Here is a 14,788-nt window from a genome sequence, read left to right on the forward strand (position 1 = left end):
CAGGGATCGAACCCAGGTCTCCCGCATTGCAGGCAGACATTTTACCGTCTGAGCCACCAGGGAAGTCCAATATCCTATACACATCAAATATAATGAATTTCTTTTGTCTCTTCTTTCTGTTCCCTTTTTGGTTTTCTTGAGGATCTCTTGTGGAATCCTACATTTTCATTGGTGAAAATTATTTTTTTTTATTTTGTGTTATTTAAAGTGAGTAAATGGGAATAATATCAAATAAATATGGAGTGAGACCCTGTTAATTTGATAGACTATAAATTCTGTCAATGTAAATAATTATTATTTTGTAATCATTGACACCATCTTATAAGAACCTACTCAACGGCTTCATTTTGTTCAGGAGTCTCCCTCAGAGGCCTTCTCTGTTTTCTACTACTGTTAACTTCATGTGAAAGATTTCTTTTTCTTTATTTTAGGGATTTTATGGAGAAAGATTTGGAGAGGATGTAGTTGAAGTAATCAAAGATTCTAATCCTGTGGACAAGTGTAAATTAGATCCTAACAAGGTATGATTGACAGACTGTGATGCCCCATAGATGCATCTTTGAGACTCTGATTTTGTTGGAGGAAGACTAAACAATAATTTAACAGTGAATAAATGAAGGACTTTTTCATTTCTCAGGCCTATATTCAGATTACCTACGTGGAACCATACTTTGACACATATGAGATGAAGGACAGAATCACATATTTTGACAAAAATTATAATCTTCGTCGTTTCATGTACTGTACACCCTTCACTTTAGATGGTCGTGCCCATGGGGAACTTCATGAACAATTCAAACGGAAGACCATTCTGACTACTTCTCATGCCTTTCCTTACATTAAGACAAGGGTCAATGTCACTCACAAAGAGGAGGTAAGACTCCAAAGAGGGAAAAAGAATTAGTGGAACAAATACATTGAAGCCATGTGAGAACAATGTGGACATAGCATTGTGTATGGTAACATACTAGAACTTGACCCATTTTAAAGTCATTAACTTTCAGCTTCTTTTCTAAGTCCCTCATTCATCTTCAGCTTATGCTTTAAAAGTTTTTTTTTTTTTTTCATTTAATGATCCAAAGTTTCAGGATATATTATTAGATAATACTTTATAGTTGCCACTTTTTTCTTATTTTAATTGATTGTGTATAAAGCTCACTAAATTTTTTTCAATCAATCCACTGGCCTAATTAGATGTTATTTCACCCAGATCATCTTAACACCAATTGAAGTTGCTATTGAAGACATGCAGAAAAAAACTCAGGAGTTGGCATTTGCAACACATCAAGATCCAGCTGACCCAAAAATGCTTCAGATGGTTCTCCAGGGGTCTGTAGGCACAACAGTGAATCAGGTGGGAGTGTTTGCTAATACTGTGTGGTTTTAGTTATAAATGGAATTTGGAATGATTACAGTATTATATTTTCCAGAAATCACAAATGTGTTACATCAAGTGAAAATATGTTAGAAGTAGTTGAACAGACACTGAAAATATAAGAGGTTAAACTGAAATAAAGATTTTAAGGCCTTTACCTCCTAAAAGTATATGTGATTTGGAGTTTTTACTTCCAAATGATATAACTTACTCACAAAAGATTACCTTTAATTCCAAATATCCTCCTAATATTCTGAATGCTTTGGGGAAACTGTTTTCGCAAAATAAATTGTCTAATAATCAGTGGACTGACAGCTGATTGTCCATAGCCTGATACCTGTTATATCTAAGATAAAGAATATAAAAAATACAAGGCAAAAGGCATTAATGAATACAATAGTGCTTTGTCTCGTACTCATTTTCTTTGAAATATGAAATAATAAGTTAATTGCTGTGGGCAAAAGTATAGATTTGGCATCAGGAAAAACTATAAACATATTGTCAGAATTGGTCTCTGAAAAGTTTTAATATAGGCATAGTCATATATGTATTAAGCTTAAATGCACACATCTTGATGCTAAGAAAAATGGACTTGGTAAATTCTATTTCTGTGAATATTTAAAAAACAAAAACATACTTTTTGTTTTATTTTCTTATTTTACAGGGGCCTTTGGAAGTTGCCCAGGTTTTCCTATCTGAAATACCCAGTGACCCAAAGCTCTTCAGACATCATAATAAACTGCGACTTTGCTTCAAAGATTTTACTAAAAGGTATTCAAAGTTTTCTACGTAAAGATACTCAAATTGAGAATGCCTAATCCACAGATATGAGTCTTAAGGGATTATTGAAAGGAGAAACTGTAGGAAAATGGTTCACAATGAGACGTAGTCTGAGTATAACTTACTACTCCATATGTATTTTATATATATATATATATCCCTGCCCCCCCAATTCTCTATGTAATGCCATGTTTTAAATTTTGAAAATGAGAGAAACCTCGATTCAGGAAATCTTTAACTTGAAACTATTATTAGTTTGACATTTAACTAGTTAACTTTGAAAGCTGTTATTTATTTTGAACATTCGGTGTGAGAGTTTCTGTCTCTCTTCCCTCAGAAAACATACAAGCAGCAAACTTGGAAGCAAAAAATTTGTCTTCAGATCTTATCCTTATATGTCTCTTTTCCAGGTCACTTAATCTTTATGATCCTCTGTTTTTAATGTATGAAGTAAGGATATAATATCTACCTCACACAGGGAGATTGTGCAAATTAGATGAAATAATACTTGGATGAATTGGGGCCTCCCAAAACACCCCCAGATGGGATGATTTGCTAGGAGGACTCAGTGGACAGCATATAGTCATATACATGGCTATGGTTTGTTAACAATGAAAGAGTAGGAAGTAAAATTAGCAAAGGGAAAGGGCACGGGGTGAAGTCTGGAAGAAACCAGGTATAGGCTTCCCTGGGTCCTCTCCAAGGGTGGTCACTTAGATGTGCTGATTGTTCAGCAAAGAATCGTGGCAGCATGGGGGAAATCATGTCCACCCGGGAAGCTAGTAGAGACTCAGGTGCCAACCAGGCTTTTTATTGAGGGCTAGTCCAAAATCACTGCAGATAGTGATTGCAGCCATGAAATTAAAAGATGCTTATTCCTTGGAAGGAAAGTTATGACTAACCTAGATAGCATATTCAAAAGCAGAGACATTACTTTGTCAACAAAGGTCCATCTAGTCAAAGCTATGGTTTTTCCAGTGGTCATGTATGGATGTGAGAGTTGGACCATAAAGAAGGCTGAGTGCCCAAAAATTGATGCCTTTGAATGGTGGTATTGAGGAAGACTCTGGAGAGTCCCTTAGACTGCAAGGAGATCAAACCAGTCCATCCTAAAGGACATCAACCCTAATTATTCATTGGAAGGACTGATGCTGAAGCTTCCATACTTTGACCACTTGATGCAAAGAATCAACTCATTGGAAAAGACCCTGATGTTGGGAAAGATAGAAGGCAGGAGGAGATAGGGGCGGCAGAGGATGAGATGGTTGGATGGCATCACCAACTCAATGGACATGAGTTTGAGCAAGCTCCGGAGATGGTGAAGGAGAAGGAAGCTTGGTGTGCTGCAGTCCACGGGGTCACAAAGAGTCAGACACAGCTGAGCAACTGAACAACAAAAACAATGGACCTTGAAAGATGAATATTAGTTTTTCAGTCAGAAAAGAGGGGAGGGATATACTAAAAACCAAAAAACCAGCATGAGCAAAGTTTAGATCTGTTCTGAGAAAGATGAATAGTGAAGCTGGAACTGTAGTCTCTGAAGACAAGTAGTCAAACATTGGTGGAAATAGACTAAGTACCATTAAGTAGATGACTTGTTAACTAGTGAAGCAGCATCAGAACCATAGTCAGAAGCCAGTCTTTGACTTCCTATTCTGGTTTCTCTTATATTATGAACTGTGTTTCTCTTATCAAATCATTCACTGAAAGGGTTTATTTGGGTAGCAGTAATTTCACATTACAGCACTTTTGTCATCAGGAAAATATGAGGAATACTAACTTGTTCGAGTCTCTCAAGACAGTATTTTATTCTCACTGCAATAGCTGTCATTGTTATCAGTTACTCCTGCATCAACATGGTAAACATCTTTTTAAAAACTTCAGATAGCTTTATTGGAAGTCCGGGATTTTATAATCTGATTATTGAGCTAGATGACCTTATCGGTTTGGTTATAGAAACCGTTTGCTGTACATTCACTTTGCTGTACACCTGAAGCCATGGCTCCTAATGTATGTTGAAGATGAACGACCAGAGTAAAGAAAGCAAGCTTCTTTTTGTAGAATTGACTGACTTCTGTTGTGACTGACATATACACACTATTATGTGTAAAATATCTTCCCTTGTAGCTTAGTCGGTAAAGAGTCTGCCTGCAGTGCAGGAAATCTGGGTTCAATCCCTGGGCTGGGAAGATCCCCTGGAGAAGGAAATGGCAACCCACTCCAGTATTCTTGCCTGGAGAATCCCATGGACAGAGGAGCCTGGCAGGCTACAGTCCATGGGGTTGCAAGAGTCAGACACAACTTAGTGGCTAAACTACCACCACCACCAAGGACCTAATGTATAGCACAGAAACTACTCAATACTCTGTAATGACCTATATGGGAAGAGAATCTAAAAGAGTGGATATATGTATATGTACAACTGATTCACTTTGCTGTACACCTGAAACTAACACAGCATTGTAAATCAAGTATACTCTGACAAAAATTTTTTAAACATTGATTTTATTATTTGGGATGTTTCAAATACGAACCAAAAAAACCCTACTGTGATTGTGAGCTGGATGATCTTGGAACAATACATACTTCTTTAGGTCATAGATACTAATAATGCTTATTTTCTTTCTATTTTTTGGGGGAATTTTTACTATTACTACAGTTCTAAAACAGATGTCCTCTTTTTTGTGTTTATTTATGATAAGGTAATGAATTCCTATAGTTTGCAGGTCTCCTTAAGGGTTACTATAAAGAAGGTTTTCTCTTTTAAATTACAGAAAGGCAGAAAGCCACACTACATGGTTTAAACCTTACAAGTCAGCAAATACTGTCTTTTTGATTTGTATATATTTTATGTTAATATGCATATTTGTTCTACCACAACTGTTATATATATAATCTTAAATTCTTATTTTTTCAATTAAGGTTAAAACTATTATTCTAATAGTTGTATTATCTCATCAAATATCTGAATTTAAGTTGAATTTAAGTGTGGTATAGTAATGAGGTGTATTTTTTTTCTTTTGCCAAATTAAAGTATTAAGCTCAAGATTACAGAGCCAAAGTACATGAGCATTTTTATTGGCTCCTAATATGTAATCTGTTCCAAAAAGTTCTAAGTAGTAACAATGCCAAGAATGCAAATGTACTACTAGTTGCAGTACACCTTACTTTATGTAATGCTATTTGAATACGGTGTCTCTTGTTAATCAGTGTAAATGGTACTTCAGTTTGCATTCTTTTATTCCTAAAAACAATAAACATTTTTTTTTTTGTATTTACTCTTTACATACTCTTAGGTATATAAGCCCTAGAAATATCTCTTGTATATCCAGAAGTAAAGAAATAGTTGAAGAGTATTCTTTATAACTAAAAAACGACAACAAAACACAAAACCAGGAGACAACCAAGATATCCATCAACAGAAGAGTAAATAAATCATGGCATATCCATAGGTTCAACTTCAACCAGATAATACCACATCTTTTTCCAAAGTGCGTAAGCCAGATTTAAATTCTCACCAGTAGTGTTTGGGAGAGTTCCTATTGCAATGTAAAGTGGAAGTGAAAGTGAAGTCGCTCAGTCGTGTCTGACTCTTTGCGATCCCCTGGAGTGTACCAGGCTCCTCCATCCATGGGATTTTCCAAGCAGGAGTACTGGAGTGGGTTTCCTTCTCCAGGGGATCTTTCCGACCCAGGGATCGAACCCGGGTCTCCCGCATTGTAGGCAGACGCTTTTGATATTATCTGACACCCTAATTTTTACCAGTCTAGTGGGTATGAAATAATATGTAATTATAGTTTAAATTGGGAGAAGGCAATGGCACCCCACTCCAGTACTCTTGCCTGGAAAATCCCATGGATGGCGGAGCCTGGTAGGCTGCAGTCCATGGGGTCGCTGAGTCAGACATGACTGAGCGACTTCACTTTCACTTTTCACTTTCATGCATTGGAGAAGGAAATGGCAGCCCACTCAAGTGTTCTTGCCTGGAGAATCCCAGGGACAGGGGAGCCTGGTGGGCTGCTGTCCATGGGGTCACACAGAGTCAGACACGACTGAAGTGACTTGGCAGCAGCAGCAGCAGCATAGTTTAAATTTCCTTTTCCTGGATTACCAGCGAGGTTGAACATCTTGTCATGTGTTTATTAGTTATTTCTCTTTCCTCTCTGTAATGTTCAAACTTCTTTTTTTATTTGCCATTTTCCTATTGAATTCTTTTTCTTACTGATTTCTAAGGGTATTTACATACTGGAAAAGTAATCTTTTATCATTTGTATCACAGACATCTTTTCTGAACTTGGGGCTTAGCACTTTTTTTTTTATAAACAGAGGTTGTTAAATTTAGTATTGCAAAATAATTCCATCTTTCTCGTTATGACTCTTGCTTTTTGTGTCTTAAGAAATTTTTTACCCAAGGTCAGAGTATGTTGACTTCCTAAACATCTATACAATCAGATCAGATCAGTCGCTCAGTCGTGTCCGACTCTTTGCGACCCCATGAATCGCAGCACGCTAGGCCTCCCTGTCCATCACCAGCTCCCGGAGTTCACTCAGACTCATGTCCATCGAGTCAGTGATGCCATCCAGCCATCTCATCCTCTGTCATCCCCTTCTCCTCCTGCCCCCAGTCCCTCCCAGTATCAGAGTCTTTTCCAATGAGTCAAGTCTTCGTGTGAGGTGGCCAAAGTACTGGAGTTTCAGCTTTGGCATCATTCCTTCCAAAGAAATCCCAGGGCTGATCTCCTTCAGAATGGACTGGTTGGATCTCCTTGCAGTCCAAGGGACTCTCAAGAGTCTTCTCCAGCACCACAGTTCAAAAGCATCAATTCTTCGGCGCTCAGCCTTCTTCACAGTCCAACTCTCACATCCATACATGACCACAGGAAAAACCATAGCCTTGACTAGACGGACCTTTGTTGGCAAAGTAATGTCTCTGCTTTTGAATATGCTATCTAGGTTGGTCATAACTCTCCTTGGGCTCTCAAATTGAGTATAGCCCAAACAAAAGGGGAAGAAGGCAAAAAAGGCCTTTTTACTTTTAAAAACAATTCTTTCAATTGATTTTTGCATATGCTTCAAGGTGGGGGCCAGTTTGATTTTTGTCCATACTGATAACTGAATATGATGTGAGATAGCAGTCAGGTTTCTGTTCCCATATGGTTGTGCAGTGCACCTGGCACCACTTATTTCAAAGATTACCCTTTCTCCACTGCTTTGCACTGTTAATACATCAAGTGCTCACTTTGTGTGCATCAGTTTCTAGGATTTTTTTCTTCCATTGTTTTATTTATCTCTTTGACTAATATGCGGTCTTAATTACTATAGCTTTATAATAAACTTTTATATATGATAGACCAATTCCTCTCACATTTTGTTCAAGGAAAGAGAATTAACTCTTCCAGTGAATACAGTATATTTCTCCATTTACTTATATCCTCTAAATGTTTTTCCAAAATTTTTCTGTAGAAACTTTATCTTTTTACTTATTCTTTGGTATTTGATATTTTTATACTTTTGTTAATGGTATTTTTAAAAATTACATTTTGGGGGACTTCCCTGGAGGCCCAGTAGTAAAGAATCTGCCTTGCAAAGCAGGGGCCATGGGTTTGATCCCTGGTCTGGGAAAATTCCAGTTGCTGCCGGGCAACCTAGCCCATGTGCCACGATTAAGACCCAACACAGCCAAATAAATATTTTTAAAAAATAAATTTTTGCTGGCATACAGAAATACAATTTATTTTTACATGCTTTACATGAGAATATTGCCAAATTCACTTGTTAATTCTAATAATTTATATGTAGAACCTTTTTCTTTACTGTTTAGGATCTCTAATAAACTATGCTGAATAGGAATAATGATAGAGGGCATCATTTTCTTATTTCTGATGTAAAAGAAATTTTTTCATTGTTGAGTATAATGTTTTCTTCATGTATTTTGTAGATATTTTTAATTAGGTGAAATAAGTTCCCACCAGTTTTTAGTTATGCTACAAGTTTGTCATGACAGTATTTTAAAATTTTATCAAGTGGGTTATGTGTAGGGAGTAGGGATGTAATATAGTGTTAGGACAGTTTCTTATTATTTTGTTCGGGAGTTTTGCAACTGTTTTTGTGGATGAGATTGAATTACAAGCTGTTTCTTATAGCCCCCATTAAGTTTTGATATCCCAACCTTGAAAAGTAAGTTTGAAACTCTTCTCAGGAATAGGTCTTTATTCCTCCTATAGTCTAGAATAGTTTTTTATATATTCAGAATTGTGCTATAATGGGATTATCTATCCTTAGACTGTTAAGTAGAATTTGCCTGTTTATGTTTTCTCTGTGGGTAGATTTGACTGATTTGATGTATTTAGTGGTTTTTGGATTATTCATATTTTTACTTGAGTGTTTTGATAAATCTAGAAAAGCAGAATTTCAGATTTATTTACATTAAATTATACCTAATATCCTCTGTGCCTTTATAAACTTCTGCTATATTTGACATCTCATTTTTCATTTCTAGAAGAGGATACCTGGCCTTCTTTCATTTATTCTTGCCAGAGTTTAGTCTATTTTTTTAGATTTTTCAAACAACCAACTTCTGCATTTTTTTAAATACAGAATTATCATACTTTAAAATTTTATTTTCTTCCTTACACTTGGAGTTTATTCTTTTCAAATTGCTGGTTAGCTCTTCAGTTTTAGCCTTCTCTCCTTAGTATAAGCATTTAAGGCTATATATTCATTTTCCTCTAAGTATCACTTTAGCTGCATTCTACAAGCATTGATATGTATACTTTTTTAAACATACTTTTTCCATTTATCTATTGGAGTCCAGATAGTTTTTTTTTAAATATCTGAATTGAATAAGCAATCTCAATCTATTCAATTTTTGTTTGTTTCATTAATAAGTCACAGCCTACTCTTTTGTGACCCCATGGAGTATATAGCATGCCTGGCTCCTGTGTACCTTGGATTTCCCAGTCAAGAATATTATAGTGAGTTGCCATTTCCTTCTCCAGGGAATCTTCCCAACCTAGGTGTTGAACTTACATCTCCTGCATTGGCAGGCAGATTCTTTACCACTGAGCCACCAGGGAAGTCCATCTATTAATTTAAGAAACTTCTATTTGAATACAGGCAAACCACTGTGCCAGATGCCATTGAGTAAATAAGTATGGTTATATACCTTAAAGAACTTATAGTCTAGTGGTGATATGTGTGTGTGGGGGGAAGGGGGTGTCAGATTTAATATTAAAAAATACGTAATTTTCAATTGTGAAAATTGGAAGTGGAAGTTAGGTTTTAAAGAAACTGAGCCCCGCTTCCCTACCCTAAACCTAATTGCAGGAGGGGATGTTTCACATATAACAGAAAAACTGAATGCCCTCATCATAGTGGAGATGTATGTGTGTATATATATATGTGTGTGTATATATATATATATAGCAGTAAGCCTTCAAACTATGTCAAAAGAAATCTTTTCTGACACACTGTTTTCCCTAGGTGTGAAGATGCCTTAAGGAAAAATAAGAGTTTAATTGGGCCAGATCAAAAGGAGTATCAAAGGGAACTGGAGAGAAATTATCATCGCCTTAAAGAGGCCCTACAGCCTCTGATAAACCGAAAGATCCCTCAGTTATACAAGGCAGTATTACCTGTTACCTGCCACAGGTATGCATGTTTTTTTCTATTATTTTGTATCTTCAGAAAAATGAAGTCCACTTGAATTATTTAATAGTGAATTTGTTTACCTTATATTAAATGGCTTCAAATATTATGTTTTCTGAAACCTAACAAGTCCAACTTTTGTAAGCCTTCTATCAGCTATACCTGAATCAGCCTACCAGATAAAAAGTCTGTGAGAAAGAGAATAATTAAGTCAAGTTCTTATACTAACCAGGACACCACACATAAGTTTTATCTCCTAAAGCTGTTTCTTTTAATGTCCTGTCAAAGTTTCTGGTATTTCTGTTGAGAGAATTTGCTAGAATATACTGAAGCCAGGTATTCATTTCCATTATCCCTGACAGTAAATAGTATATAATATGTCCTTCTAGATTTGGATCAAAACAGCTAACTGCACTGAGTATCAAGAAAGCTTCACTATTTTCCTTTATTTTCTCAGTGTGACAAAATTAGAAGTGGAAATAACTTGCAATTTTCTACAACTGATCCTAATTTGAGTAGATAATTTAATCTAATTTTAGACTTCTCTGTAAAATAATACTTGCCTTGAAGAGGTTGTTGTGGAAATTAAATGGCATGTAAAGTTCCAAGGACAGCTCTTAATATTTTTACTTTTAACCCCTGAATTCTGGACAGGGCATGATAACTGCTACAAGTAAACTGCATTCTTTGCGTTTTTAAATCAAAATGTACATACATCTCTTGAATAATTATGGCACCAATATTTTACCACCCCCTTTTTAAAAAGCTATTCTACTTATTTGATCAAATATTTGGAAGGCATTTGAAGTTGCTTATATAAACAGCATGTATACTATTGATACATAAGAAAATTAAGCTGGCTATTTGATTATCTGGTAATATTCCCTGTTCTTCAGTGATAGAATATTTGTGTACTTCTAAACCTCTGGAAATGTATACCAAATGCATGCTGTATGTCATGTCCCCTGCAGGAAACATGTAGACAGACCATGTACAGGAACAGGAGACCAAACAGCCTGTTTTAGAAAAATCCACGGATAGAGGAGCCTGGTGGGCTACAGTCCATGGAGTCGCAAAGAGTCAGACACGACTGAGCGACTTTACTTTATTGTTACAATGATGCAAGACAGCCTAGGTGGTTTCCTCTTGAAACTCTTGTTGGGAAGCAACACTAGTCCCCTCCACTTTTGGCTTCCTTTTTAGTCTTTTTGGAATGTCTGACTACTTCCTGCCTCTACCTACCTTCACCAGTCTTATATTCATTGGTCAAAGGTCCTGGGATAGAGTGCTGGGTCCCTGAAATAGTGAGGTGTCCTAATGCTAGTCTCACTTCCATCAAATTTCTCAAACTCCTTTTAGTGGAAAGACTATTGTTTCTTTCTGAAGGAAGCTGCCCTTACACCAGTATCCTGAATTGTGCCTTCTTCTATGATGGTTATTCCTCCAAGCTTTAGTTTTTAGTATTTGCAGGCAGTTTTTTGGAGTTTAGAAAATACTTTTTCTTGATAAACTATCTTCCAAGACTGCTCCTTTCCCAAAACAAAAACACCAAAACCAAGTTTTGAGATTCAATGCTGAATACAATCTCTTTGTATCTGTCCTCTCCTTTCCTAGAAATTGTAAATCTTAAGACATTAATGTTAATGTTAGGAAAGATAAGCAAAACTATCTTCTAAATTTACTTAAAAATTTTTTAAATTTAAAATTATTTTCAAATATTTAAATTTAAAAATTATTTTAAAAATAATTTTCTAAATTTATCCAAAAGTCTACAAGCAATAATTGCTGGAGAGGGCGTGGAGAAAAGGGAACCCTCTTACACTGTTGGTGGGAATGCAAACTAGTACAGCCACTATGGAGAACAGTGTGGAGATTTCTTTAAAAACTCGAAATAGAACTGCCTTATGATCCAGCAATCCCACTGCTGGGCATACACACTGAGGAAACCAGAAGGGAAAGAGACACGTGTACCCCAGTGTTCATCGCAGCACTGTTTATAATAGCCAGGACATGGAAGCAACCTGGATGTCCATCAGCAGATGAATGGATAAGAAAGCAGTGGTACATATACACAATGGAGTATTACTCAGCCATTAAAAAGAATGCATTTGAGTCAGTTCCAATGAGGTGGATGAAACTGGAGCCTATTATACAGAGTGAAGTAAGCCAGAAAGAAAAACACCAATACAGTATACTAACGCATATATATGGAATTTAGAAAGATGGTAACAATAACCCTGTATACGAGACAGCAAAAGAGACACTGATGTATAAAACAGTCTTTTGGACTCTGTGGGAGAGGGAGAGGGTGGGATGATTTGGGAGAATGGCATTGAAACATGTATAATATCATATATGAAACGAGTCGCCAGTCCAGGTTCAATGCACGATACTGGATGCTTGGGGCTGGTGCACTGGGACCACCCAGAGGGATGGTATGGGGAGGGAGGTGGGAGGAGGGTTCAGCATGGGGAACACATGTATACCTGTGGCGGATTCATGGTGATATATGGCAAAACCAATACAATATTGTAAAGTTAAAAAATAAAATAAAATTAAAAAAAATAATAAAAGATGTTCCCATGACAAAAAAATTATTTTTAAAATAATTTTCTAAATTTAGAAATTATTTAAAAAATAATTTCTAAATTTAGACTCTTCTAAAATTTATTGCAAATTTTAATAGAAAATACTATTTATAGTAATGTATAATGGTTTATTTTATGAAATAATTTAAAATAGTCTTAGTTTTAATTTCTATTATTATAAATACCAATAAATAATCTACATAAACAAAAGCTTCCTTGGGGTCCTCAATTTTAAGAGTGTATAAAGGACCTAAATGCCCAAAACTTGAGAACCACTGATTTAAGGCTTAGAGTTTACTATTTTAAGTAAAATACCTGTGTTTTGCCTTTTAACCTCAAGTAAATCTCCTGAAATCTCTCCCATTACCCCTTAGTACCTGTTTAATCAAATATCTAGTACATTTATTGGACAAATGAATAAATGATCAATGGACCTGGACAGTGTCACTTCAAATCTATCGAAGTCTACAAGTTAGAATATATGGAGCAATAGTGTGTAGGATGAACATGTAACTTGAAAATGAAGAGCTTTGCTTGCAAAAGTTTTAAAGTTAATAAGCTTTTGGTGGCAAAACTTTGAGATATCTGGCCGAAAGCATGTAAACATTTTAGACGATTATATAAAAATTGTTTACTCATATTCTTTCATTTTCTCTCCAGAGATTCCTTCAGTCGAATGAGTCTGCGCAAAATGGATCTCTAATTTAAATGCACTTGTTTTATTCATTTGAAAAAAGCCATGTATTCAACACTGAGTGTGAAAAGAATTTAAGAGCTATTGAAAAAGACTTGGGACTTAATTCTGGAAATTATAGCATTAATTTACTCATGGAAGAATGCAGTGGCCAAAATAATATCAAATGGCAATTGGTGAAGTTTGAGAATCATGGCTGTGGTTTCTAATGTTCTGGTAATATGCTGTCCTTTTTTAAAAAGACATTTTAATGACTCAAAGGTACACTTACATTTACCATTATTTATACCATAGCTAACGTTAAATTTATTTACTTTAAGTTTGTATTTTTTAATTTATATTACCATTTATAGATTTGTTTGGAACCATTTTAAATGTAGTAATGCTTATTTTAAAGGTACTATTAAATATGTGAACGTTTACACTAATTAAAAGACTTAAAAATTTTTTTATTGATAAAAGCAGAGTTAGAGTTGATTCAAGAATAGTTGCAAAAATAGCAAAATGAAAATCATAATTGACAGTCACTTTATGGGCCCACATAATAGCTCCAGATTAAATAAATAGGTGGAAATAAGTTGATAACTGGCTTAAGTCTTCAGACTGGTTTCTAAGGTATTTTCCAGACACCCCAAAATGGTATTTAGAACTGCAGAAGTAACTACCTGATAACTTCTCTCTATAAATGATTATATACTAGGATAGCTAATACCCAGTTTGATCTCTGACTCAACCTTATAATAATGATAGTATGAGCTGACTCTTAGCAACTAAAATGAATGACTCCTGTTTCAAATTAAATAAGCCCATCATCTCATCAGTTTTTACTCTTATGCAACTAAAATGAATGATTCCTGTTTCAAATTACATCAGTCATTTCATCGGTTTTTAGTGATCTAAACTGATGTTAGAAAAATCTGCTTTAAACTTATTTACATCACCATAAAAATAAGAGTTAGTGTTTGATTTTAATCTATCAGGTGAATAAGAAGTTATATTTTTTGATACTTGTATAGATTTTACAAAGTACATGTATAAAAGGTAAAATTACCTGTCAATTAAAGTTGAGAGCTAATTAAATTGCAACTTTTATGATATGAAAAACTAATTCAGGTTTTTTTCAACATATATTTGGCAAGCTTTTCTAAGGAAGAGTGTATTAAGGATTTCTGAAAATGTCTGAACATTTTTTCTTTGTGCAGTTTTAGGAAAGATCACTTGTAATCTGTCCCTTTGATCTACTGACCACTTATATGAATCACTGAAGAACTGATCAAACACGGTACTTTCATTCTTCTAAGAGCATAGATATGATGGCTAATATTCCCTGCTCCAGCCTATCTTTTTAACCCGGCAATATTATCTAAAATTCCTCTTACCTACATCAATTCAAAGACAATCTCAGAAAGGTTTTTCAGGTGAGTTACAGGTGAACCAAAATGGGTCAACTAGGGAGTCAGAAAAACATAACCTCAAAAATATATGAGAACAGAGGATCCAGATGGACAATAAGGAAAGGCAGAGTCAAGGACAGAAACTCTTTAAAGCAAGCAAAAAAAGGTAACTTATTTACATAGTCTCCTCTTAAGGGTGGGGGTTGGGGGAAGAATATTAAGTAATTCCTAGGTCATTTCTCATAAGGTTACACATATATGAGAATTTGGATTGCCACCCATCTCAGTCACTATCAAGAACTTTTTTAAG

At 35.3% G+C, this 14,788-nt stretch overlaps 1 protein-coding gene across 4 annotated transcripts in view; it reads left to right on the forward strand.

Annotated features, from left to right (window-relative positions):
* The window catches only part of DOCK7 (dedicator of cytokinesis 7), a 189,207-nt gene extending 175,689 nt beyond the window's left edge, over positions 1-13,518 (forward strand). For all 4 annotated transcript variants that reach the window (XM_055585640.1, XM_055585641.1, XM_055585642.1 and 1 more), the window contains 6 exons: positions 432-521; positions 638-874; positions 1,211-1,354; positions 2,040-2,146; positions 9,638-9,805; positions 13,051-13,518. In XM_055585640.1, the coding sequence (XP_055441615.1) occupies positions 432-521; positions 638-874; positions 1,211-1,354; positions 2,040-2,146; positions 9,638-9,805; positions 13,051-13,093 (789 nt within the window). In that variant the 3' untranslated portion in view covers positions 13,094-13,518. The remainder of the gene's footprint in view (positions 1-431; positions 522-637; positions 875-1,210; positions 1,355-2,039; positions 2,147-9,637; positions 9,806-13,050) is intronic.
* Positions 13,519-14,788: the final 1,270 nt, after the last annotated feature.

This window comes from Bubalus kerabau, chromosome 6 (genome assembly GCF_029407905.1).
Source record: "Bubalus kerabau isolate K-KA32 ecotype Philippines breed swamp buffalo chromosome 6, PCC_UOA_SB_1v2, whole genome shotgun sequence".
NCBI classification, from domain to species: Eukaryota; Metazoa; Chordata; class Mammalia; order Artiodactyla; family Bovidae; genus Bubalus; species Bubalus kerabau.